Source organism: Trachurus japonicus, chromosome 21 (assembly GCF_045865225.1).
Source record: "Trachurus japonicus isolate A0001 chromosome 21, Traja_1.0".
Taxonomy (NCBI): Eukaryota; Metazoa; Chordata; class Actinopteri; order Carangiformes; family Carangidae; genus Trachurus; species Trachurus japonicus.
Genome location: NC_140927.1, coordinates 9,668,163 through 9,695,640, shown reverse-complemented (window position 1 = coordinate 9,695,640; position 27,478 = coordinate 9,668,163). Strand labels below are relative to the sequence as shown.

At 40.3% G+C, this 27,478-nt stretch overlaps 1 protein-coding gene across 16 annotated transcripts in view; it reads right to left on the bottom strand.

The window, feature by feature from the left end:
* stxbp5l (syntaxin binding protein 5L) overlaps positions 1–27,478 on the bottom strand; it is a 202,777-nt gene that overhangs the window by 26,241 nt on the left and 149,058 nt on the right. For 8 of the 16 annotated variants that reach the window (XM_085765841.1, XM_085765842.1, XM_085765847.1 and 5 more), the window contains exons 10-20: positions 26,212–26,366; positions 25,725–25,797; positions 24,559–24,706; positions 18,052–18,119; positions 17,095–17,135; positions 15,870–16,084; positions 13,399–13,556; positions 12,817–12,942; positions 11,165–11,316; positions 8,096–8,164; positions 6,717–6,782 (exon numbers count right to left, since the gene is read on the bottom strand). In XM_085765841.1, the coding sequence (XP_085621967.1) occupies positions 6,717–6,782; positions 8,096–8,164; positions 11,165–11,316; positions 12,817–12,942; positions 13,399–13,556; positions 15,870–16,084; positions 17,095–17,135; positions 18,052–18,119; positions 24,559–24,706; positions 25,725–25,797; positions 26,212–26,366 (1,271 nt within the window). The remainder of the gene's footprint in view (positions 1–6,716; positions 6,783–8,095; positions 8,165–11,164; positions 11,317–12,816; positions 12,943–13,398; positions 13,557–15,869; positions 16,085–17,094; positions 17,136–18,051; positions 18,120–24,558; positions 24,707–25,724; positions 25,798–26,211; positions 26,367–27,478) is intronic. The other 8 variants (XM_085765857.1, XM_085765854.1, XM_085765843.1 and 5 more) reach the window with 1 other exon arrangement.

The window sequence follows — 27,478 nt, the reverse complement described above, 5'->3', positions numbered from 1 at the left end:
GGCCACTGTTTAGTATTTACAGCCTTTGTAACGTTATTCACATAAGGGGTATATCTATTTATTCAGATATACCGTGCACAATGGCCAAAACTAACTGAACATGTACATATAAATTTTTTTTAAATAGAAAAGTGAACCAGAATTTTAGTTGTAACCTCACGTCACAACTTATTGTCTGGATCATGTCAAAATCATGACAAATGCAAAACGTGAATCCAGCTTTTTCCATCCCGTAAACAGACCAACTAATTTACAGCGGCATAATAGCATGTTTGGATGCGTTTGCAAAAGCCATAGGGTAAAAATCTGTTGGCAGTAGAGTTGCACGATACCCACGGTAGCCACGGTACCCCGCGGTGCCGAAACGTAACGGTTCCTACTATACTAGAAATTCTACACGACGGTACTACCGTGGATTACTACTACGGTGCAAGTTTCCGCTACATAGCGGCCGCCTCTCCTCTCCTCCCGACTTCTCACTGCACGCACTCCCTTGTAAACAAAACCCACATGCACCCACTGCAACCGAACTACACAGCTGCTGAATGACTGGCTGTTTGGCTGTTTGGCTGTTTGGCTGTTACTGGTGATGTCCGGGGATATGATAGGCTGTTTCCGCACGCTGGGTCCGCCCGTCTGTTATCTGATTGGCTGTTCGGACTCCATGAAGACAGCTGAGACAGCTCCGCTTCGATAGAAATTCGCTTCAAAACAAACAACGAGCTAAAGTTCTGTCTCGTCCGACGCGCGCACGGCTTCACAAACACTAGACAACACAGTCACCACGGCAGAAGCACCGGGCGCGAGCGGCAGGTCTGCCGCGGCGTCGTCGTCAGTGGCACTTAATTAATTTAGCTCTGTATATTTTCTCATTGGCTAATATCAGGCTATATGCTCCGTGTACAGGCTGAGGAATAAAGAGTTAAAGGATGTCCAAGTATAAAGCACCTAGAAAATGCATAAAAATATAGTTTTCACAGGGAATCAGTTCCTGTTCATTGTATCTTGTCTTCTATGGTTTATTATGTTGGAGAAGAAGCATTATTGTCAAATAGATTTTTTAAAAAGACAGTGGATTTGTTTTTATCCTAAGTTGATTATTTATATTTGTTAAACATAAATGAATGTGCAAGAGACTGAATGGTTATTTATTTTCAACCACATAAATTCTAACTTCATTTATTTGTTTTTTATTGCTTATTTAAAAATATTTGTTTCAATCTAGTTCCTACTTCACCAGTATTATGTTTATCATGCACCAAACAACATTATAAGTAATTAATAAGTATTTATAACTTGTACAAATACATTGCAGTTCATAAAAATAATAATAAGGTTGCAGTATCGTGATATTACCCGGAACCGTGATACTTTGTCTGGTATAGTACCGTGGTTACTCATTTTGGTATCGTGACAACTCTAGTTGGCAGGCTTACGTTTTATCAAACCACCATGAGTTGCACAGAGCCAGGCAGGTGGCATCAGCTGAGCACACTGTAAAGTTTCAGCGATTACCTCCCCTGTCTCTCCCCTGATGTGCCCAGTGCTAAATATATCCTTTCAGGTCAGATGGTTAGTCTATCTCCCTGCTGGACCTGGTCAAGTAAGCCCTGCTACAGCCACACATGGGATAAAACTCAAACTGGTCACCCTAAAACATCAGACCCCAGCACATTAAAAAGACAACAACAGAAGAGTGTTAAGGGAGGCAGCTTTCAAGCAGGAGAGGGGCCAATTACCGAGCCTAATGACAAAAAGAAGATGGAAAAAGGTCAGGGAAAAAGGGAGGGAAAGATGTGTAAAGAAGAGTTGAGAGAGACGCCTGCAGTTATTGACACAGGGTGAATCAGGACGGTGGCTGGCTTCCTTAATAAGCTGTCCACAGTCTGTATACGGCTTTGAACAGACACAGGACACCTGGTGTGTCAGGGACAGCCAGACAGCCTCTAATGGCCATAGAGAGGGATGGAAAGCTGATATTCAGCAGGAGGAAACAAACCATGAACTCTCTGCTCTGCTGTGTCATTTGCCTCCAGTCATAACCAATAACCAATTTAAATGTATTTTATCATTTTTTATCAGTAATACCAAAGCTTTTTAAGCTGTTAAAAAGTCCACAAAACCTGTTAAATCAGACTGACTTCATCGGACATTTTCATTTGGGTCACACAGTTGTTACTCATGGTTAACATTTCTGTCTTGATTGGACACTGAAATTGCACTAAAATGAATATACGTTCTCCTCTTTCTGTGTAAATGCTAGTGAAGCAGACACTTGAACACACTGTTATGAACTGTATCTGTTTCTTTCCATCTCTCCATAATTCTCCCTTTCTTCCCTCTCTAATTAGCAGATGACAAGCCTGTAACAGGACAGGATGACCATGACCTAGTCAACACCACAGTGCCGAAAGACTCCCTGCCAAGACAGGAAAGAACATCTTGTCCTGGTTCTGTTATCCTGTTCGTATGCTCTCCTTAAGAGGCTCAAAGGCGAGAGTAGACAAGTGAGAACGGACAAAAAAAGAGGTATAGAAAGAAGAAGCCACAAAAATGCTGCTCATGATTAAAAATCTTGAACAACAGACATCAAACAGCTAAGCCTGTGAAAAGCAGTAACCGTAACGTGAAATCTGATCAAATCTAAATATGTGTTAGCCCTAACCCAGCCTCAGTTTCAGTCAAGTCAGATCCAGTTCATTTGTATAGTCCATGATCCCTGCCAGCGAAACCGGTTGAAAAGAGAAGCCTCAAAAAGCTTTGCTATTCATTTGGCAATTATTAACTTCACCAAGGATGTTATGTTTTCACTTGTATATTAATTTGTTGGTTTTTCATTATAGGCTTGGGGTGGATGGGACATGGACCAGGAAAGAGCTCATAAAACTTTAGTGCTGCACTGGTTAAAGGGCAGATCCGGGATTTTTTTGGTACTATTTTCTTTTTTGTGTCAGGATTCAAGAATTATGTATGGAACTTGATACAAAAACAATGACACATATTTCTGGTGTTGAGCTCTATGAAACTGTACAATTTGGTGCAGATCCAGATAATAATCTGGATCCAGATAATAATCTGGATCTCACAGACATGTGTGGGATTGCCTTGGCGAGGGGATGTGCTCTACTGAGTGCCATTCTAGTATTTGGCTTGAAAATAAAGTTTTTTGCCTTTATAGCCTGCAATGCAACAGCGCTGCTCATATGCTTGAAGCACAGTCTTCCATCATGGAGCATCTAAATGTTATGAAAGCAAATTAATAAGTAGTAATTGTTGAGTCACATTATTTGGCCTCCTGCAGATAAAGTACAACTGTATTTCTATGCTACTGGGCATTAAGATGTTTGCTTCTGTGCTGTATCTGTCAGTGAGCATCATTTAGAACACTGTTATTTCCAGTTTGCACAATTTTGGGCTTCAAAAGTTTGCTTGACGGATTAAAAAGCAAAACTCAACTTCTTTCCTCAAAACTTCTACAATCAGCTTTCCGTAGATACAAAGAACAGGTTGGTACAATACATCAAGGACCAAGCATTTTCGTGCATCTATCTGGCTAAGGATTCTTGTAGCAGCAGGATGAGCAAAGCAACATCTTCCCTTCCCAGGTTAAACTGAAATATCCTCGGCTGGCAAGGATATAAAGGACATAATCCCCTCAGACTGTTCTAGGTCATCTCTGCAGGTCTCTTCTTTTTTGGACCCTTTAATTTATTCAAAGCTTTATTCTTACATGAGAAGTTGCTCTCATTTAAAATTATTGTATGTAGTTTGAGCATTGTGAAAATAATCACACACTTTAAAAACAACAAACACCAACAACACACCTGAACCCTCCACAGGGAGGTGTCCAATAGACACCCCGATCAGATGTGCTTGTATTCTGTGCTCCCCTTCCCATTAATGGCCACATATTCCTCCCTCTGGGAATTGCCAGGTTATCAGAGAAAAAGCATTTCAGTGTCCCTGTGACTCCGAGAGGATTTCACATGGACACCGTCTCAGATGAGCAGCCAGAATATGAGTCAGTCAAAGACTTGGACACACAAGGCCCATGTGGCCACTGTTTGACAAAGCAAGGTGCAGCCAAGTGCGCTCACCACCTGTGCAGTCAAAGGGGAAGCTGGGGGTGCTTTGTACTGCAACAGCAGTGCTGGTGTCCCGAACCCTATCAAATTATTTTTTCGGAGCCAGGCAAAGTGCCTTAGTGTTGGCAAAAATCTTCAAAGCTTTTATAAAAAGCTCTGTAAAATACATCAGACTAATTGAATATTTCCACACAATAGCATCATTATCATGCTTCAGCACTGACAGACTCCTCGGGATGAATTTATGACTTTATCACTAGCTAATGACACGTTATTGTTCAAAGATTAGCTGTGGTCTATCCCTGTTTGTGAGAAACAACTGCTTCACTGTACGTCTGCTTGGTTCAAAGAGATAATATTTTTAATATTGAAACATCTGCCATTTCCCTGTTGGGACTGCATTTTCCCAGAACTTGAATCATTTCATTGTTGCTGTGTTATTTCAGAGAAAACCAAGAAGATAGTGTTAAGCTCTTACATTTACATACATATACAATTATACCAACTATTTAGCTGAATAAATAAATACTAAACTAAACTGACACATACACCACATCCCTATTTCATGCATTTAATAAATTGCATGCAAACTAAAACCTTACAAAGCAGACAGAGCCTTGAGGACACAGCATGCCTGCTTAAGCACAGATTTACACACAGTTACACTCTCTCCGTTTGACCTTTAAGTTCTGAATTCACTGAGATAAAGTGGTTTCCCACGATAGATACAAAAAGTACCTGCTGGGAAATGTCCTACAGTCTCTCTCCCCCTCTCTCTGACTCTCCCCAGTATGTGTCTGTTTCTTGCTTTGCAATCACGAGCTGTCTTTTCATCTGCCCGTTTCCACTTTACACACACGCACACACACACAAGATGCAAATTCAAAGTTTAACTTCTCGTCTTTTGCATCACACCTTTCTTCACAGACCTCAGTCTATGATCACTGGCAGCTAGGGCTGCCACAAACGATTATTTTGATAGTCGACTAGTCACCGACTATTTTTTTCGATTAGTCGACTAATCGGATCATACGTAAATTGAATGTAAAACATACAGCTTATCGCACCAGCATGCAGCTGCTCTTATATACCATCATTAGCTTTCAGCTTGAAGTGTTTAAGGTATATGCTAACTAAAAATAAAGACAATTAAGATGATAGTTCATTAAACTTTTAATGAAATACGCAGCTTTAACTGTAGCATAAAGTGCAAACAGCTGAGTAAAATAAGGATAAGGCACTGGCCTAAACAACACCAAAATAAATACTTAAAGGTTTTTTGTCTTTCCTTCATTTGTCTCTGGCATTAAACAGCTACATTTAACAGGGTTATACCTGTGCCGCTTGATGAGGGACAAGACAGGTAGAGAGAGAAAAGAGAGAGACCACCTGTAAACTCACCTTGAGTGAGTGAGAGTGCACGTGTGTATGTGTGGTGGGCGGCTGCAGCGGCGGGTGCGTGTGTGGAAGGTGCGGCAGCAGTTTTGAGAGAAAAACAAAGTTTAAAAAAAAGAAAAGAAACGACGCATCGACTATTAAATTAGTTGTCGACGATTTTAATAGTCGACGTAGTCGTGACTAGTCGACTAATCGTGGCAGCCCTACTGGCAGCACTGTCATACTGTAGGGTTATCTCCAAGCAGTGAGTAACTAACCTGAAGCAGGAAAATGACTTTAACATTACTACAAATTAGAAGGGCATTCATATCATATGCTTAATCAGACCACCTAAGTAAACATGTCCATTTCATTAGACATCCTCTAGCATCTATCACTACATGTTGTCGAGCACTGCTGCACACCAGTGTGCCAGCAAATATTGGACTTACACAAGGGTAAATGAAATTTCTATAATGAATTATGAATGGTTAAATACATATTGAAAGGATTTCAGAAATGTTCTGATCTAATCTCAGATGCCCACATATTGATTTAATGAAAATATGCAAATTACTGCCACTTCTTATCAACTGTAGGTTATCACCACTGCTGTTAACTGTTGTATCAACAATAGTTCAAGGTCCACATGTACTGTAATTGGGCCTGCTTTCTCGAGCTACCCCTATCCTCTGCTCTTGCTATCTTTTATTCTCTCTGCACATGAGATTCTGGCTGGGTCTTTGCAGATTCTTCACTAAAGTGGCAGAACTTTTCACTCAGTCCAAGAAAAGAAGAGTTGGACAAACATCAAGAAAGAAGAAACAAGGAGAAGGAGGGATAGCAAGGGAAAGGTGTAAGAAAGGTATTTTCTCTTGCTTTCCTTTGTGAAAACACACAATCATTACACAGCAATGGAATAAAGGGAAACCAGCTAAAAGCTGTGCTAAAATTCATCAGACAGATCATAATATACTGCAGCCAAACACCCTGATAACGACATAACAAGTTCTCATTAACAAGGTCACCCTGCTTCACTGGTTTTCAGCAATTCTTCAATATTTCAATTCAAAAAACAGTTGTTATATTAAACAGCTGCCATTCTCAGGTGAAGATGCTCTGGTGATGGGTGAGGTGTCCACAGGCTGAGCTTCACAGTGCAAAGAGAAACAGGGAAAATTGACTTTGTCGTGGCTGGGATGTGTGTGTTTGTGCAAGAGAGAGTGTGTGTGTGTGTGTGTGTGAGCAGGTTACCTGAAGTGGGCGACTTGCTTCTCTCCATGTCAATGGACTGCTGGTTGTCAGAGAGTTCAGTAAGGCCTGCCGCAGCCAATGGCAGCCGAGAGGAAGAAGAAGTAGAACGCACAAAGACTGTCAGATTACCTCAGTTTTGTCAGTGGGACAGATTGAACAGAGGTCAGTTCAGTTGATATGAGCCACACCACACACAGTCCAAGAAAGAGTTAAGACCACTGTTTATCAGAAAAACTTGATCGATCATTTGACGAGTTACATCATCAATAATATGTGGATCAAGCTTTTTACTGATGTTTAAGATTTGCTCTTTGTCCTGGGTGGATTTTGAGTCCATTCTGGGAGCAAAGTGGCTGAACCCTGATTATCTGCACTACAGTCTATTTACTAAATATACTGTATATACCAGCTTTTGTTTTGAATGTCAAACAGTTGGGTGATAAAGTGTCAATACTCCCATTATTACTCAATTACAGAATGTAGTGCAAATCTTGTGATAAAGAATCATATACAGTACAATTAAAATAAATACAAGAGAGAACAAACATCAAATCTGATCATGCACCAAGCACAGGCCATAATGAGAATTCATGACTTCTCCTTTTTGGAAAAAAAGAAAAGGGAAACAAACAAACAAACAAACATCACAGATGCCAAAATGTCAAATTCTTGTTCCTTGAAGTCTAAAGTAAAAACACTGGATGGTTAAACAGTGTCCATTAAGGCTTCATTAACAGCCTCACTGGGTCGTCACAGTTCAGAAAACTTTGATTTATTTAATTATTTCTCTTTCTTGAAAGTTTCCACTTGATGCAAATTTTCTTTCAATCATTTCCAATGGCCTTACAGGTGACTATTATTAAAACTGACTCTGATTAAACCTTTACTGAAGAATAAAATTAAGAATTCCTTTGTAATCGTTGACTTAAAGCAGTCATCCTGGTTTCACTGTGCCCAGTCGATGAACACGGCTTTATTCACCCAACTAACTAAAAGACATGTAAAATATACATCACATGGATCATATATTATTTATAACTGCCCTCACTTAACAGACTCAAAGGAGTGGCTCTCTTTCTGCAAAGGACATACTGCTGGACATGACTGGAATAGGCTGGCTTTTTTTTGGGGGGGGGGAAATATAGATATAATATTCAGCTCGAAGATCAGAAACAACCACTTTTATTCCAATCATCTCTTTTGGTTTGTCCCTTTGCTTTCTGCCCACATCCTCCCTTTAAAATCGCTTTAGCAACCATCTCCTATCAACCCTGTTGTCCTTGTATACTGTCCACCTAAACATGACCCCATCCCTCCCGCACACACACACACACACACACACACACAGAGCCCCCAGCCTTTAGGAAGGCCTGACTTACTCTGATAGGATGTACGGATCCTTTTCTTTGAATCTGAGTAAAAGTTAGACAGGCCACGCATGCAAAACTCTGTCAGGCAGGCCCACATGCCCACATCAGCAGCCACAGAGTCACCAAAGGGTGGAAAGAGGAGGAGGAGGAGGAGGAGGAGGAGGAGGAGGAGGAAGATGAGGAGGTGGTGAGGGGAAGGAGGAGCGATGGAAAGGATTGAGAGTAGGAATAAAGAGTGAGGAGTGTAGGCAGAGATTGAGGAGTGTAGGCAGAGATTCAGGGTGAGGAGAGATGAGAGAGAGGGCAAAAAGGTGGGAAAACAGAGAAAGGTAGCAGAGGTGTGTAAGTGGTGTAGGACAGGAGGTAGAGAAGAGAGAAATATAAGAAACAAGATCAGGGTGGAAGGAAGGTGAAGTTAAGTGTGAGTAGAAGGAGGGTGGGCGGGGAAGGAATGGAGGTGTACCATTTTAGGATGTAGGGAAGGGAGGGGGAGAAAAGGGAGGGAAGGGGGAGAGAGAAGAACACACAGGCTTAGAGTGCAAGCAGCAACCGAGTTAGTGTCAGGGGAGGACAGACAAGAAATACCCGCTAGTCCTGGAAATGCTGTGACTGGTCATTTATACAGGAGGTAATCTCCTGTCACGTGTTTGCATCAAATAATACTCTAGTTATTGGTTTACATCTGATTTTGTTCATACGCCATTTGCCCTTCTAACATGTGAAGACTTGTATTAATAACGCACTACACTACAACCATAAGGAACACATCTAAATGATAAATAACTAAGCATAATTTAGTGACATGAATACACTACATTTGACTGACATTTATATATAAAATACACATATATATATGTGTGTGGTGATAACAGCTAAAAATGTTGTGGAAAGGACAGAAAACTATTTCCTCACAGGCTGGATTGTTACAACAGAGAAGGCCAGCAGCTCTGAGACAGTTTAGTAAGTGCCATGTATTTCTTTAGTTTTTTTGACTGCGTTTTTGAAGTTCTGTCTTCAGCAATATATTAAAGGTATAGTTCAGCTTTTTTGAAGTGGGGTTATATGAGGTACAAATAGCCATCAGCTGGTTGGAAAAAATGTTTTTATTTTTTTAATCTGGTACTAACCAGCTCACTCAGTATTCAGACAGGCTCCGCGACACGCTGTATCACTCCACCTCTTCCACAACGCGTCACGGAGACTGCCTGCATGGAGGAGTACTGAGTGAGTTGGTTAGTACCAGATTTAAAAAAAAAATACTTTTTTCCGACCAGCTGATGCATTGTAAATTTTTACTTTAGATAGTACTCTTGAACTTCTTGTAGGCGGCAAAAATATGCTGATAAATTGTACCTCATTCACAACAGTGTACTGCCTGTGTCTCGGTGCAGTGTGATGCGCCGGTGTTTCTCTGTGGGGGGGAGCAGAGACCTTTCTACTGCAGATACTATACTTTATACAACCCCACTTCAAAAAAGCTGAACTATCGCTTTAACTTCGCCAAAGTCAGCTCCAGACCATACCACCACCTGGGGTACAGGAAAGGGCACAGCTGGTCATTTTTATTCTTTCTCTCGTCTAAAAATTGATTTTAAAGACCCAATGAAGAAAGAATTTAACAAAAGGGGAAGTTGGGAACGATAAGTGATGCTGTGGTCAATAAAAGCATTTATGCAACAGCAAATGAAGAGTTGGCTCTCAAAGTCATCCATCCCTTCAAACAATTCCTGAGTAGCTGTAAAGCATTTTCAGCTTCACTTGTGGGAATTATGTAATAAAAAACTCTGTACTCTAATTGGCTTAAAAGACCTTCAAAATCTAAAATACTCAACCACTGGAGCTGCTACAAAACTTTAACTTGGTTTGGGGTCGAATTTTAGTGCGCTTGTACATAATAGCTTCTGCGTGGTAGATTGGTGAATACTTTTTACTGTATGTTATTATAAACGACAGGCTGCCCTCAAAAAGACCATCACCAGCCAAGGTCAGCAGCAGAAAAAAGGGGTAGCAGGGGTCAGGAAGTACAACGAGACCTCTGTGGCTCTTGACTACAGATCTATGCTCAAGCAGGACTAAAAACAGAAAGGACAGAGAAAACAAATGATCACATGCATAAAAATGCTGACATGGAATGACACAGCTTGTTAACATGCACTTCATATCATAGTGCAGATCTGTGACAGGCATACTGAGATGGAGAAGTGTTTTTGTCTTTGTTTGTTATAGTGTGACACAGAGCAGAGAGAGGGAAGAAACAGAGTTGGACTGATGCAGGTTTCGAATTCTGATGCAATTACCTCCTTTTTTAAATGTAACTAGACTTTCTTTTTGTACTTTATTTGGAATCTGTGCCAGTAGTCTTTTAATATTAACTCAGGCTGAAACACTTTCTTTGGATCTGAGTGGAAAAGCCTTTGATATTTAATGTATGCCTGACAAACTGACAACTAGGCTTTTCTCTTTCATTTCAATCTTCTACTTAAGTGAAAGAAGAAATACAACTATGTTCAAAATAAAAATTTAACTCAAAAGAGGCAGAAGAAAGTGAGTATTACTGTTATAATCTGCTAGTATAAGACTGTTGTATTCAGATAAAGATCTAAAATGTGTAAATTGATTAATCAAATGAGAGCAACACACAGGCCGAGCATTTTAACACTATAGGCAAAGCTACTTGTTCTACACATTCCAGAAAATGTGTGTGTGCTCTACTTAGTGTAAATGAGCTTAGTAACTTTTCAACAACTTTTGCTAAGGGCTTAAGAGCAATGGTACTGATCAATTATACAAGGAATGCAATTACACCACCCTCGTTATTGATTTCAGATCATTCACTGTCAGATTTGCCTGACTGATCAGTCAAGCCTTAGAAAGAAGTAAAGCTTCAGAGAAGGAAGACTGAAGAAAAGGAAGAAGAAACCCCAGTAGAGGTAGAAAAAAAGAGAGAGAAAGTGGACAGAAGAGTAGAAAATAGTTGAGACAGTGATAAATTAATCTCTCTAAGTGTGATGACCCCTCTGGCATCTTTTTGTGTGGATGCAGATGTGTGTGGCAGGATCCCAGAGGTGCGTGTGCTACCTGAGGTCGACTGTCTGTTCCTGCGAGGGGAGCGGGTAAGGCGCTGGTAGGGGTCGGCAGCTCCGTACAGATCCAGTGTCGACATACACAACAGGATTGTTTTCTGCAAGTAGTCCACGACTGCAAGGCCATTACAGTTCCCGAACGCCAAACTGGATGAACACATTCACAAACACACATGCATTCACATGGAGGAAAAGGACACGCACACTGTTACATTAGCACTGTTAAAGGTGCAACAAGTATCAGAATCAAACAGTCAAATTAACTGTGACATTTTCATAAAGGGATTTTATCTCACATTGAGTTCCTTTATCTCACACTGCTAGTGTCTAAAAAATACATTTCCAGATTTCAAGCGAGACTGTCTTTGGAGCGTCTGGCTACATTAATCAAAAGAAACTTGTTTGCATTATTTTTTTTCTATTCTGTCCAAAAGATGTTCAGGTTGATCCGCCACTGACCAGAATTAGACGACATTCACAACAAAGGACTCAGGAATCAGTGGCCTTTCAACAGAGCACTTAGAAAAAATAATAAGTGCAGCAAAAACATAAATGTCACTCACTTTTCCTCTGCCCAGTCTATCATTCACTGCTCTCCTGCAACCAGCATGCAGATGTCTGGCTCAATTTGTATTACTGTCACATGGTCAGATGGTTTAGCTTGTGACAGCATCCACAGTGTTGTCTCCATTATGGATTTTTTAACCAAGTCATTAAACAGAGCTTGTCATGTCATGTATTCCATGGAAACATCAATTTCAAGATGGTGATTACCATCCTTTCAGTGCCATTTAAACATAGTTTGGATTTTACAAACTGCAGCATTCACAGATCAAAACAAAAAAGCTCAAAGAAAAGTGATTTCATGTGATATAACAGAGAATGGCCCTTTTAACATTTTTAAACTGTAATTTCAGCCTGTTCAAAAGGACCACAGTCATCCCAATGCAAACAAGATTTCTGTTGCAAAAATTGTCATGTAAAGTTTTAATGTAATGTGTTTTATATGGCTGATTAACATGTTACAATTCCTACAAGTTCCTGTCCTCTCTGAGAGCACCAAACCTCCACCTGTAGAGGGGCTGCAGAGCAAAGAGACTTCTCTTGAACTGTGCCACAAATACATCCAACCATGCATGCTGTGTGAACAGTTTTGTCTGCAAGATGAGGTTCAAATTTGAGCCAATGTCTCTTTTTTTGCCATTTAGGATCACCAATATGTAATTTTTTCTCCATTATAACTTTAATAGATAGAACTACGTGTGGTGTAGCTGTCTTAAAACTTTGTGCACAGTGTTTCTGCTTTCAGTTAAAACACTTTCTCAGTCTCTCAAGTGTAATTTCGGTGCTGTTTTCACTCGCTGCTTCAATTCAAATAATTCTGTTTTGTCTGCACAGTACTGTAGAACCAATCAGCTGTCAAGGTACCATTGCAACAACTGAATATCTTATTTGTGTATACAGCTGTAAACTATACCAAAGGGATTGCCTTTCAGAGTGCAGACTAACAAAGATATGGAACTGGTAAGTACTATGGATAATTTAAGAGAAATGCACACCCGCATTGCAAATCGACTGGAGAGACAAATGAATGGATGGAAAGGTAAACAAGCTGACAGACAGACTGTAAAGCATGAGGTGACGTACAGGCCATAGGCAGAGTTGATGTCCAGGCTGGTGATCTGTTGTGGAGGTTCTCCATCGACCCACAGCAGCTGGATGACCAGCTCTGCCTGGTAGCCAGGGGGGACCCGCACCACCCGGTCCTTCACCCTGAAGCAGACACACAGCAGAGGAGGCATTAGGGTATAGTGTCGACATAAAGAACACAGAGGAGAAAGTTACCAAATTCAGTTGTGTCACCAATATCCTATATAAAACATGTCTGCTTCCATCAAGACAAGCTAAAACAAGTAAAACATCAGGGGAATGTTCAAATCCAGTGTTTACTTATGTTCCTATTGATCTATTTCTCAACTTAGTTTGTGGCACATTGCAGGACGCATTAATAATGATAATAATAATACATTTCATTCATAAATGTCTCTTCAAAACACCAAGGGCACCTTACAAGACAGATTTAAAAATAATATAACAATATATAATAACAATAATAATAATAATAATAATAATAATAATAATAATAATAACAATAACAATAACAAAATAACATAAAAATAACAAACTAAACAAACATGTTTACGACTGATGTATGTGAGGTGGTCTTACTTGAGGCAGGGGATGCTGTCTCCACTGCTGGGGCTTGCTGGCTGCTGGTGGTGGGGTTGAGGTGAATGGGAGCCGGACTCTGAGAAACAGGGATTATTTTCATTCTCTGATGGAGAGATGACATCCTCCTGCTCACACTGCAGGCGGACCTCTAATGACTGGGGATGACACAGACACAGAGATATGGGTTCATCTGTGGTACCCGTCATATTTGCTATCAGTTACAACATAAGCTGTACACAGTCCTCTAAAGCCAGGAACACACCGCCACGACGCTTCCCGACGCGTCCCGACGCCGACGGCTTTGGCCGACGAGTCTGTCGCCTCTCGTCGGGAGAGAGGAAAAAGTGAAACACACTGCCCCGACTGCCGACCAGAGCGACTGAGTGGCGAGGACTCCCCCATAGAAATACAGACCCATACAGACCAGAGGCAGCCCTGCTCACTGTTCATTCAAACAAACTAATGCCACTGCCACAGTTAATTTCATCAATGAGACAACATTAATCTCCCCAAAACAATTTGACCAGCCACGTTTTAACAGTGCTAAAGCCGAAATTAAAACAGTTTTTAGCAGCTTACTGCTCGGTTGCCGCGAATTGGCGATAGCCGATGCTAATTTCTGTTAGCCCGTCTATGGTGTTTTACATTACACGTTAGCATTAAGCTAGCGGGCTTTATATGCTTAGTTGTGAGCTGTGTGTGTTTTGAACGTTGTTTCAAACTATGTGGGTTTTATTGAACATCTTTGATGTTTAAATATATATATATTGCCGCTTAATATATTGCTTTACTCCTCTTTTTATTTTGTATACCATTTTTACTGTAGGACAGGCTAGGACACCGTTTGTTTACTGTGGTCACTTCCGTCCCTCCCACACACACCGCGCTGATTCGCTTAGGGCACCGCCAATCAGAATCGCCATAGCTAGCACACAGCCAATCAGAGTACCCGACGAGTCTACTCTCCCGACGGCCGACGAGTCCCGACTGAGCATGTTCAATCGGCCCCGACGAGATCCGACAAGACCCGACGCTCCCCGACGGAGAGGAACACACCAAACAGACGAGCTCCCGACGCCATCCGACGAGGCCAGACGCCCGACGGTCGGCTCGGTGTGTCCCTGGCTTAACAATGTGACCACTACAGTACAGTGAACTCCAGTCAGCGTATTAGTGTGATACAGATGCAGGTTCCTGACAATCAGTGGTGGACAGTAACGGAGTAAATTTACTTGAGTACTCTACTTAAAGCAGAAGTAAGCGATATATTTGTGTTAATATAAGTCTTAAATAGTTATATCTTCCGACAGCAATCACTTACATAGAGTGTTTGGACCGAAACACGGGTCTATCAGTCACTCTGCTCTGCTCTGAGCTGAGGAGAAAACTTTTCTTGTATCCTACAGTTTTTATCCAATGAGGAGAGAGAATGGCATGCAGGGCTGTGTGTGCAGCCAAGGGATGCGCGTGAATGTGGTGACGTAGGGACGAGGACTGTTATGGTGCGTTCAAGGCAACTCGTAACTCGTGTTTTTCCGACCTGTGAAGTCATACCAGTTCGATCTGGTACGAGTTCACGGGTCGGAAGTTACGAGTGGCCGTTATAGTGACTTTCACAGGTAAAACAGGTCGGAAAAACACGAGTGGGTTGCCTGGAACGCTACAAAATCGTAAGTTGTGACTTGAAGCTGTAATTTACGGTTTCAAAAGCCTACCTGGAACGCAGCATTACCAAAACGACCGGATCGCTTACTTCTGCTTTAAGTACATATCCAGAGGATTTGTACTTTACTTGAGTATTAGATTTCTTTGGTACTTATTACTCTTACTTGAATACATTTCCAAGACAAATATTTTACTTTTACTTGAGTTAATTTCTAGGAAGGCTGAAAAGTACTCATTACTTTCAGGTCTGCTCTTTTTTTTTTTTTTTTCTAAAATACTAAAATATTATTGAACACAAGCTGTTTTTGTCAAAGAAGGAAACCCTAACCCCTAAAAGCAGCACATCAGTGCAGGTGGTTTCAAAGAGTTAATTCTCAGAAACAAGAGTTAAAAGGTCTTTAAATTCATTTAGAAAAAAATATAGTAATTCATTGATGTGAAAAATCAGAATTTTACTCTTACTCTTACTTAAAGTAAATTTAAAAGCATGTACTTTTGGATACTTAAGTACCTTTAAAAAGCAAGTACTTTTTTACTCTTACTCGAGTAATATGTCGACTGAGTTACTTTTACTTGTAATGGAGTAAATTTTGACCAGTAGTATTTGTACTCTTACTCAAGTACTGGGGTCGAGTACTCCATCTCTGCTGACAATAAGGGATTGAATTATGACAAATATTAAGCAGTATTTACATATTTTCTCTACAAGTTAGTATAGATTTAAAAGCAGAAGCATCATCAAACATTCATTCATCAAACCACTAGGATGTGACATATTTTGTGTTGAGTCCCATTTTACTCACCACTATCTGTGTGTTGGCATCGTATTTGCTGAATCGATACAGGATAATGTGGGCCGAGATGCCAACCACACAGAAGATGCGGCTCTGAGGGCACCAGCTGACCATCTGGACAGCAAAGGGGTCTTCCTCCACCAACTCAGCAGCTCGTCCCTCACCAGGCTTTGGCTTCTCAAACACTTTGGAGGTTTTCAGCTTGTACAGCATCTGTAGGGTGACTGGTTAGAGAAAATGTTATCAGTCGAGCATCACTTTGCTGGAGTTCTGCGGTCCCTGCGGCCTCTCCAAACTAGCAGTGTGCCGATTCAAATCTATGGCAGGTAGGCCTAATACAATGACAACAAATGACAACCTCACACAACCCCATGACAAATAACCCAGACTTCCCCTTAAGCTATGCACTGTTGCTTCTGAGCAAAATGGTTCTGAGTTCAGTTCCCGGGCCTGGGGCCTTTCATGGGTCCTCTCCTGGTTCACCAGGTTCCTCCCACAGCCCAAAGACATGCACACTAGCTCAATTGGCTACTCTCAACTGCCCATAGGTGTGTGAGGTTGCTTGTCTCTTCATGTGGCCTGTGATGGACAGGTGACATGTATGGGATGTCAGTGGGGATAGGCTCCTGCCCCCAGCGACCCTGCACAGACAAGACAAGTTGTATAAAGGATGGAACCTTTAGGAACAGAAAATGCCCCTCCTTTTTGTGCACAGTTAACTTTATGGATGTACTGCAAAAAGAGATGTACAGTAAGAATGATTCAATGTGTGAATACCAACATATAGTTTTATACCTATGATTATATTGCAGTGTAATACAGTATATTAGACTGATGGCTGTACGCTGGTATGGTAAATAGGAACACAGTTAGGATTAGTTGGTATCAGGCTGGAATAAACCAGTCTCACTAGCAATGAAAACAGCAGGTTTTTGAGATTTTGAGAAAATCAAACATTTGCACTCAGGTTTTTTAGGGTGTAGCCATCTATGAGAATAATAATGGCCAATATGCCTAATTTGTTGCGGAGCATTTCATATCACCATGGCACAATTAATTTGCTTCAAGTTCGGAGCCCTGAGCATATCTGAAATGACTCATCAAGGAATTTCTGGAAATATTGTTTATTCAAGCATGCTGTGTAATAACACTCAGAGTTGAACAAAATGTATCAGTTATCATGGCGCTTAGACAATTAGAAAGGAAAAATTAAAGATTTAAAGAGCAGACTTACTTGCAGACGCGTCCCAAAATTTAATAGATCCATCAGCATGTCTGAGGAAACACAAAGCATAGTGTTCTTTAGTCTTCTGGGTAGAGTTAGTCCTATTAATAAGCTTAAGGCCACATTCAGACCTGGCATTAACATCCATCTTTGGTGAAATAATCAAAAGTGGCCAGTTGTAAGTATGTTAGTTCACACATGCCATTAAAATGTGTCTCCACATGCATCTTATTTCTTCCCTTTGTATAAAAACTAATATTGTTAATAAAAACGTATAGTTGTTTTGAGCCAATCCCATCATTTCAGATCATTTACCGCTTGGAACGTATATCTTTATTTATATCCATCTACTTGTGATCCAGTCACCAGAAAGGAGAGATCCAGTCATCCAAGCCGGATGTTAAAAGCAGGTCTGGGGCCTCAAAGTGGATCAGGAAATTAAAGGAAAATGTTAGCATACATTTCAAGTATCTTCAAAGTTTTAAATGTCTGGCAAGAAAATGTTGCACCATGCAAAAATCTCCTCTCCTCCTTATGGTGAAGCTGAATCCTTAGTTTCCTCTAAACAATAGAAACACTATGAGCCAAGACTTTTTCATACACTTTACAGAGATAACATCTTCATGTCACGTCTGCCTCATGTAGCTGGATTGCTGCTAATATATACTGTATTACCCAGAGGCAGAAGCTGTCCAGTGTTCATTCCTCAGAACAGGTTAATATCTCCACCAACCTCATCTATAACAGCTCCAGGCTGCACTGTGCCGAGGTTGACATACACCCAAATCACATTTATAGAGCATTATAAACACAAAATATGAATCACAGCCATGCTCCTGTATGATTATTATCACATCAGAATTGTGACGGATACCAACAACTTTCATGGTTCATGGTTTCCCATGTCTACCTGGGTCTACCTGTGCCTTCAAATGTATTTCCGTAATGTTAGTATTTCTGGCTTACCCTGTGATGATGATCTCTGGGTAGGTGTGAGAGCCTAACGTCCACGTTCCTCCACCGATTGGCCACTCCTAACACGGTTACAGACAGAGATGGTAATTATTTTGAAAGCCCAGTTGTATCATCGATTTGAAAAGTCCATGTTCCCTACAGTACAGAATTGAGTTGATTTATATGTTCATGATAAACAATTAAAAGCTTTAAGTCACAACAATTAATTTTAGAGAATAAGATTTTCATGCATGTTAAATAGCATTCTCCTAAAGGTTTATGTCTATATTTCCATAACCTTGAGAAGCCAGAAGATTAAGTAATTTTTTTTATTTGAGTACTAACGCAGAGGCGTTCAACATTGTGCATTGAAATTGCGGTAACGCTTCCTTTTACAGTACGGTAATTACCAGGTAATTAGATGTATTTACGCGGTAATAACAAGGTAATTAAATACAATTACATTGTAATTACCAAGTACTTACTAGGTAATTACAAGGTAATTACCCAGTATTTACAGATATTTTTCCTGACTACTACCAGGAATTTACCCAATAATTTCCTGGTAGATACGCAGTAATTGTATATTGTAGATTTTAAACCCGGCAGTTAAAAATATTTACCTGATATTTATCTGGTAAATACCAACAAGTTACCTTGTATTTACCCAATAATTACCAGGTAGATATCCTGCAATTGCATATTGTAGACTATAAACCCACTGAATGTGTCTATATGTGACTTTGTTAGGGTGATAATAACTTAGATATTTACCTGGTAATTACCAGGTATTTACTCAAAAATGATCACATGTTTACCTGGTAACTACCACTTATTTACGTGGTAGTTACCTGATATTTACCTGGTAAATATCAACTAGTTACCTAGTATTTACTAGAAATATACTGAAAACTACCAGGTATTTATCCAGGAATTATAGATTATGTATTACCAGTCAACCTGTGTGGTGACAGTGAGGGTATAACTTGCAACTATTTACCAAGTAATTACTTTCTAATTACCCAGTTGTACAATTTACATTATCAGGTAAAACCTTGTGAATTACCCTGTAAGGAAGGTGGAACTGTACTGTAAAAGGAAGCGTGGTTTGTTTCAATGATATTACCATGTACTTTCCTGGTAACTGTAGATTATAATCCTGTGTAGTTTTGAACATAGTCTGGCAAAAACTCCCATATCTCCCTGATAATTATCAGGTAAATACCGGGGTGATATCAGAGTTTTACAGAGAAGTTACCATGTAAGAAAGGTGGAATTGTACTGTAAAAGGAAGCGTGGTTTGTTTCAATGATATTACCATGTACTTTCCTGGTAACTGTAGATTATAATCCTGTGTAGTTTTGAACATGGTACCTGGCAAAAACTCCCATATCTCCCTGATAATTATCAGGTAAATATCAGGGTGATATCGGAGTTTTACAGAGTAGTTACCATGTAAGAAAGGTGGAACTGTACTGTAAAAGGAAGCGTGGTTTGTTTCAATGATATTACCATGTACTTTCCTGGTAACTGTAGATTATGATCCTCCACCACCCATCAGGGTGTTTTGAACATGGTACCTGGTAAAAACTCCAAGGTTGGGTTAAATATTTCGACCCAACAGATTGGGCTGAGATTTGGACGACACCTTAATCACTCTCCAGCTTCAGAAAACAATGTAAATGGTAAGTAAAACTTAAATGATTAGCCTAAAGGTTTGGTAGTTTAATGTGGTAGCCACTGAATGTGTCTTAAAAGTGTTACTTAAAAACTTCACCTCACTCTGCGACCAGGCATTTTTTCCCTGCTTGCTAACTTGCTAGCTAGCTAGTTATTTTCACCTGATAAGATAGTTTCCATCACAGCAGCAGCAGCAGCAGCAGCAATTGTCAGGGCCGTGAAGGAAAGGAAATGACGGTAGCCTCCAGTCTTGTGTTTTAATTGACAGGAGGACCGTTGTGGTGAGTTGGGAAGTGGGTGTTAGCAGCGGATGCTAACTGCTAGCGCTAGTCGAAGTTAGCATCGAGCTAGCTCACCTTTCCTTTGCGATGCTGCTGCTGCTAAGAGGAAGAGACGTGCTACCAGCACTGGCTAACATCCAGGACATCTGGTGGTGCTAGTAGCCCTCCTGTCTATCAAAGTCTATGAGTGTAGGGATATTTTTCTGTTAGCTGTGTGTGTGTATATGTGCGCTCGAACTGTTTTGCTTTGTCCAAAGACTGAATATCTTTGCTTTGTCGTTAGTGGAGGGGGGGGGGGGGTACGTAACGCACGTCGCCATAGTGACTAGCAGCAGTGAGTCAGGACGGGGTGAGCGCCTTATTTAGTGCTTGTTGGTGCTAGGTTTAAGTATTTGGGTTTGCTATTTTGAGATTATTGTGGTCTTTCTTTTCTCTGCCCATTACAGAACCCAGTATAACTGGTGAGAACTGCTGGCAAATGACATTGTGGCCTCCTCTCATGGACACTCCAGGCATGGTGAGTATATGTTTGTGTGTTGCCCTGTCTAAAATTCATATTTTGATTTCAACTTCTGGCTAAAAATCAAGGAATCCCTCATCCCAAAATTCATATAGGGCCCTGATTAAAAATTAATGGAATAAATATATATTTTCGAAAACATTATTGTAAAAATAGAGTTCATGATTTGTTACTACCACATGAGCATCAGCAGGATGGGTATTTGAAGGGTTAAATGCAGAGATGCATAGTTTGTTAGCTGTGCACATACAGTAGCCCAATCCAGCTCAGTTCTTGCATCAGTGTGTAACTCATACATAATGTTTCAGTACAAAAAGGTAATTCATATTCAGCTAATTTGATTAAAACAAGTTCAGGCAAGTGGTAAAAGATAAAATCATTTAATAGTTAATGGTATTCTTAGTTCATAGTTAAAATCAGTTCAAGTTCATAACTTCAGTTAAAAGGCAGTAGTTAAAAACAGGTTCATATTAATGCTTCATTATAACGTACTCAGGTGCCTACCCAGTGTACAGATTTTATATCTACCTGAGATGGCTGTTACATGTGCCTAAAGAAATGTGCTATGGACTAAGACTCCAGATACAGTGTCTGGTACAGCATTACCTGTAGAGATTAACCTAACCTGTTGTACAAACTAATTTTTGAATCTTGTTTTTTTTTTTTCTTTATTCTTCAGCCTGGAACAAACATGGTGCAGTACCTGGCGACCGCAAGCAGTAGCACAGAATACCTGTATGTCCTCATGCTAGGGAGAAGCATCACTGGGATAGCCTTGGAGCACCCATCTCTGTTGGGTGGGGTGGGGTGTGGATAGGTTATAGTTTTTACTGATGTAATTTGCCAAAATGTGTAGACTGGACATGTGAAGGGGGCAAAAAGCTGTGCACTTTGTTTTTTTCTTTTCCTTTTCTTTTTTAATATGCAAGTTATTGTATGTTTAGCACTTAAAGGGATAGGCCAGCATTTTTTTTTCCGTGTCTTGCCTCACTCCCGAGTCCATGACCAGCAGATAGACACCATCCTTTTGACTTTGCGTGCAGTAACAAGGCAGAGCCCCTATCGTCCGTAATTAGCTTTGCTCAAACGCTGGAAGTGCATAGGGGGGTCATCCCTTAGCCTGACTCTCGCCAGACCCTTGTAGTTCCGCAAAGCTACGCTGAGCTCCACACAAGGGTCTGGGACTGCTCCATAGGCGATTCATTTCAGAAGGCGGGGCCTTGTAAAAAAATCTTGTATGTGATTGGATAAACCACTTGTCCATTATCTTGAATGACGTGCTACTTCAGCCACTCACTGCGAGCCGCCATTGTTGTTTGACTCAAACAGTCGCTTCAGTGCTACGTCACACCTCAGAAAGTCCCGCCCGGCGATCCTGATTGGTTCATTATTTTTTGCTCCGGGGAAGAAGTTTGCATTGGCCTCGAGTCCAGACCCTTGTGCGAAGCTGAGCGTAGCGCCTCTGGCGTAGCTTTGCGGAACTACAAGGGTCTGGCGAGAGCCAGGCTAGTCATCCCTATGTTCCCACAGCCCTATGTTCCCTCAGCCCTATGTTCCCTCATTTCTAACTTTTGTCGTCACTGAAAATTAGGCCCTATGTTCCCTCAGCCCTATGTTCCCTCATTTCTAACTTTTGTTGTCACTGAAAATTAGGCCCTATTCCCACAGCCCTTTGGTCCCACCATTGGTTGGGTTTAGGCAATGAAGAAAGGAGTTGGTTAAGTTTAGTAAAAAGACCAGGTAGAGGCTAGACAGGCCAGATAGACAGAGTCCAGATAGGTAGAGAGAGTCCAGAGGGAACATAGGGCTGAGGGAACATAGGCACGCTCCCTGCATAGGTAGTGTTAGCCTGCCTCCTACCTGAGCCGAAATCAGCAATCAGAAGCTGATTTAATTTTAGCTCTAAACTCTGTATCACACACATTTCAAACATTTTTAGGCGAAAAAGTAGACGTTTAGATCAGCAGTGTGTCGTTAATTTGTCTAAATACCAGCTGTGATTTACAATTTTGTTAGGACAAATTCGGCGCTACTCAAGCTGCAGTGTGACCAACCAAACACCGGTTGCTCTTTACATACAGAAAACCATGACGATATAATTTGTGCTTTTACTTTGAAATAGGAAGCTAACCTACCCTCGATGTAGCTAGCTTGAACCAAAATAACCGTCTCTGCTTGAACCCTCAGTTTTGACCGATCTCGTCTTGTTAACGGCATTTGACCGCTCAAGATGCCTTACTGGAGAGTTTTGTCAGCTCGTTTAGAGTTGCTGAAGAGTTTCTCTGATGACTTTAGGTGGAGGCAGGCTAACACTACCTATGCACTTCCAGCGTTTGAGCTAAGCTAATTAGCGGTGCGCCAGCTCTGCCCGTATCTCCCTTGTTACTGCACGCACAGTTGAAAGGATGGTGTCTATCTGCCTGTCATGGACTCGGGAGTGAGACAAGACACACAAAAAAAATGTTTGCGTATACCTTTAGGAGTATTGAAGTTACTCTCTTCAAATTCACTGTTTTGCAGATTAAGAGGATTAAAGTTAGTCTCTTTGACAGTTCACCTATTTCTGTCACGTAAAGGAAAGTACATGGTAATATCATTGAAACAAACCAAGCTTCCTTTTACAGTACAGTTCCACCTTTCTTACATGGTAACTACTCTGTAAAACTCTGATATCACCCTGATATTTACCTGATAATTATCAGGGAGATATGGGAGTTTTTGCCAGGTACCATGTTCAAAACTACACAGGATTATAATCTACAGTTACCAGGAAAGTACATGGTAATATCATTGAAACAAACCACGCTTCCTTTTACAGTACAATTCCACCTTTCTTACATGGTAACTTCTCTGTAAAACTCTGATATCACCCCGGTATTTACCTGATAATTATCAGGGAGATATGGGAGTTTTTGCCAGACTATGTTCAAAACTACACAGGATTATAATCTACAGTTACCAGGAAAGTACATGGTAATATCATTGAAACAAACCACGCTTCCTTTTACAGTACAATTCCACCTTTCTTACAGAGTAACTACTCTGTAAAACTCTGATATCACCCTGATATTTACCTGTTAATTATCAGGTAGATATGGGAGTTTTTGCCAGGTACCATGTTCAAAACTACACAGCCTGATGGGGGGCAGAGGATTATAACCTACAGTTACCAGGAAAGTACATGGTAATATCATTGAAACAAACCACGCTTCCTTTTACAGTACAGTTCCACCTTCCTTACAGGGTAATTCACAAGGTTTTACCTGATAATGTAAATTGTAACTACTGGGTAATTAGAAAGTAATTACTTGGTAAATAGTTGCAAGTTATACCCTCACTGTCACCACACAGGTTGACTGGTAATACATAATCTATAATTCCTGGATAAATACCTGGTAGTTTTCCAGTATATTTCTAGTAAATACTAGGTAACTAGTTGATATTTACCAGGTAAATATCAGGTAACTACCACGTAAATAAGTGGTAGTTACCAGGTAAACATGTGATAATTTTGAGTAAATACCTGGTAATTACCAGGTAAATATCTAAGTTATTATCACCCTAACAAAGTCACATATAGACACATTCAGTGGGTTTATAGTCTACAATATGCAATTGCAGGATATCTACCTGGTAATTATTGGGTAAATACCAGGTAACTTGTTGGTATTTACCAGATAAATATCAGGTAAATATTTTCAACTACCGGGTTTAAAATCTACAATATACAATTACTGCGTATCTACCAGGAAATTATTGGGTAAATTCCTGGTAGTAGTCAGGAAAAATATCTGTAAATACTGGGTAATTACCTAGTAATGGTAATTACAATGTAATTGCATTTAATTACCTTGTTATTACAGCGTAAATACATCTTATTACCTGGAAATTACCGTACTGTAAAAGGAAGCGTTACCGAAATGGCTTATTTAATTTCATTTTTTGATTCAAACCTATGTATTTTTTTAAATAATTTTTCATTTGACAAAACTGCCCCCCCCCCCCTCCCTCCCTCCCTTTTATAATTCCCCTCCCTACCTTTTGACTGTAGCCGGTCTTCTTGTGTTTAGCTCCTATAGAATAGAGGATGGGGATAATGTCAGGTGGACATTCTGCAAAGTAGGCTGTGCAGGTAACTGGAGACTCATGGATGTCCATGGGGTAAGGGTTCTCAAAAACAGGGAAGCTGCAAGATACGTGACAAAAGAGGTAGAAAAGAAAGCCACCATGAAATAACAAAGATATAACATGAGATTTGATTACATGCATACTGAATATACTGACTTCTAATATGATACACATCTGAAATAATATGAATCCATTGGGTGACATACTTTTTTAGAATATCTTGGTTTAAAATTCACCAAACTTCAAAATCCAAATTACAGGTTCCACATCACTTAAACATATGACACTTCTTTACATATTCTTTTTTATCAGTTTCATCAGGAGAGAGGTGAAGTAAAAATTGGACAACTACATGATAATATGAATGTGCTAATGTAAAAACACTTGAATCACCTAAATTACATCACAAATACCAAATTGTGATGAGCAAAATCAATATGATATTGTGAGGAAATGCACGATAAATTTGTAATAATATAAGTGTCAAATCTACAAACTCAGTCCCCACAAACTCGGTCCCCTGACTAATGTATAATGAACAATTTAGATACAATTACCAGCTAATCAATGGGCTGACATGTAGAAATGTTATTAGAGGATATTTATATTTAACAGCTTTCCTGTAATTGGATAACCTAATTAGCTAGGTGACATAATTTAAACATAGGTGTTTTGCTGCTATTCAAATATATTCCCTAGCCTCAGGTGTCCATCTGTGAAACCTGCACCACGTCAGCACCTTTCACCTTCATCTTCCTTCTGTCAATGGTGATAATAATTTGATTTAACTGAAGTGGTAGCCTTAGCACCATGATAACTAAGTGACATGACAACATCAAACCTCTGTTTCTCCCTAAAGTACAGATATGAATGTCACTTCACGTTATGATTACTCAGTTCACACTCTCAGTTTGTTGCTGACTATGACAGGTTTTGGCTTATGGATAAAAGATGTATATTGTGTTTTTACCTTTAAATTATATCATTTCATGAGACAATATCAATCTATCATTTCACTATCAGCCACATGCAAGCTGCTGAAAAGTGTTTTTTTACAGTGTATGTTAAACACATACTTGCTCTGTGTCAGGTCCACCACAATCAAGTCCTTCTCCAGAAGCACCACCACTGCATAAGGTTCCTGGACCTCTGTAAGAAACACAAACAGAAAGGGACAATTCTTCATCATTATTTCCCCATTTTGAGGGACAAATTTCTACCCAAAACTGAATTTGTGCTTTGAATCTTTCACATGTCACATCTGACTGTTTGCAGACTGCTGAATGCACTGGCGATCAAGTCACAGATACAAGAAGAGATAAGCAAAACCGTATTTGAAAAGCCCCAGTTGCTTTGTTATAAAAATCATCAGTCCTACAGTACAGTAGTAAATATTCAACCTGCTACACGCACATGCACATTTCAAATTACATCCCCCTCTATTTTATTGGTATAGCAGCAAAAAAAGTCAGAAGCAGATATATCAACACTAAATGCTCCTGCTGAAACCACTGAGCTGAAGCCAGAAAATGTGTGGTACCATTGTTGTGTCCAAACACTCACCGTTATTGTAAGGAGTCTCACAGAGCACCATGAACTCCACAATAGGATAGTCCATCTCGAGCACAGTGATGGCTTTGCCGTGCATGATGGTTAATGTTGGTCGTCGTCCTGCCTTGTCGTACGAAAGACCTCCAGAGAAAACAACAAAAGGCTCGCTGTTGTGGAGGGAGAACAAGAGTTTAGGAAGAGTTTCTCTGAATTTTTGTCAAAGCTCGTTCCTGCAATGACTATATAATGATTAGATTAATAAAATAATGTATGAATAAATCAATACATTAATCAGTTAGTTTAACTAATTCTAAGATATTAGGGGTGTAACGGTACACAAAAGTCACGGTTCGGTACGTACCTCGGTTCAGGGGTCACGGTTCGGTACGGTTTCGGTACAACAGACACTAATTGAATGTAAAACTAAAATCTGTCTTGTGTTATAAAAGTTAAAAGAAAAAAGAACACAAAATAAAACAAGTGCATTAGGAGTGTTATAATGCCATTCATTAATTCTAGAGGAAAAAAAACGTGCACTTGACAACTGGCAACTATTATTCGAATTATTAAATTATTATTATTAAAAAAAATATTATTAAAAAAACAAAACAATAAACTGACATCAATGTTGGTTTACACAGTTAAATTAGACTAGCAGTTACTTGGTGATGTTTCTGGTCCTGCCTGTGTTCATAAAACATATTAGGCAGCTACACGCACATCCCCCCAAAAACTGAAGACTAGGTGCTGGACCACCAAGAAAGACACAGGTAAGGAAAAAAGGAGACCGCACACTAGTTAAAAGCTCCCGTGACAGTTTAATGTCACTCACACGTTTCGGGCGTCAGCCCTTCATCAGACAAAATGTGTCTGATTATATATAGTGTGCGGTCTCCTTTTCTCCTCACCTGTCTGTGTTCATGTCAAGAGGCTTAAAAGCTGTGGGATAAGTTGTTGCACACAACTTGTCTTTTTCCTTGCACCAGTGATTGACATATCGGGTTGAACATGCGCTACGTGTTTGATGCGTTTCTAGCGACGCACCGCGCATCCGTGAAACATCGCCGACGGACTTTGACCGGTGGACCAGTCGCGAGCATGGATGTGGTCGTGAGCCGCCGCCGCCGTTTGTTTCATCGAGAAGCCACAGTGACATGAATGAAGCAGACAGCTCTCCTCCTCTAACTTCACTCTCTCATCACTTCTCTTCTTCGTCTGTTATGGCGGTTGTGACAGCTTCGAGGCTCATTACCGCCACCTGGATTCGAGTGAGGACTCG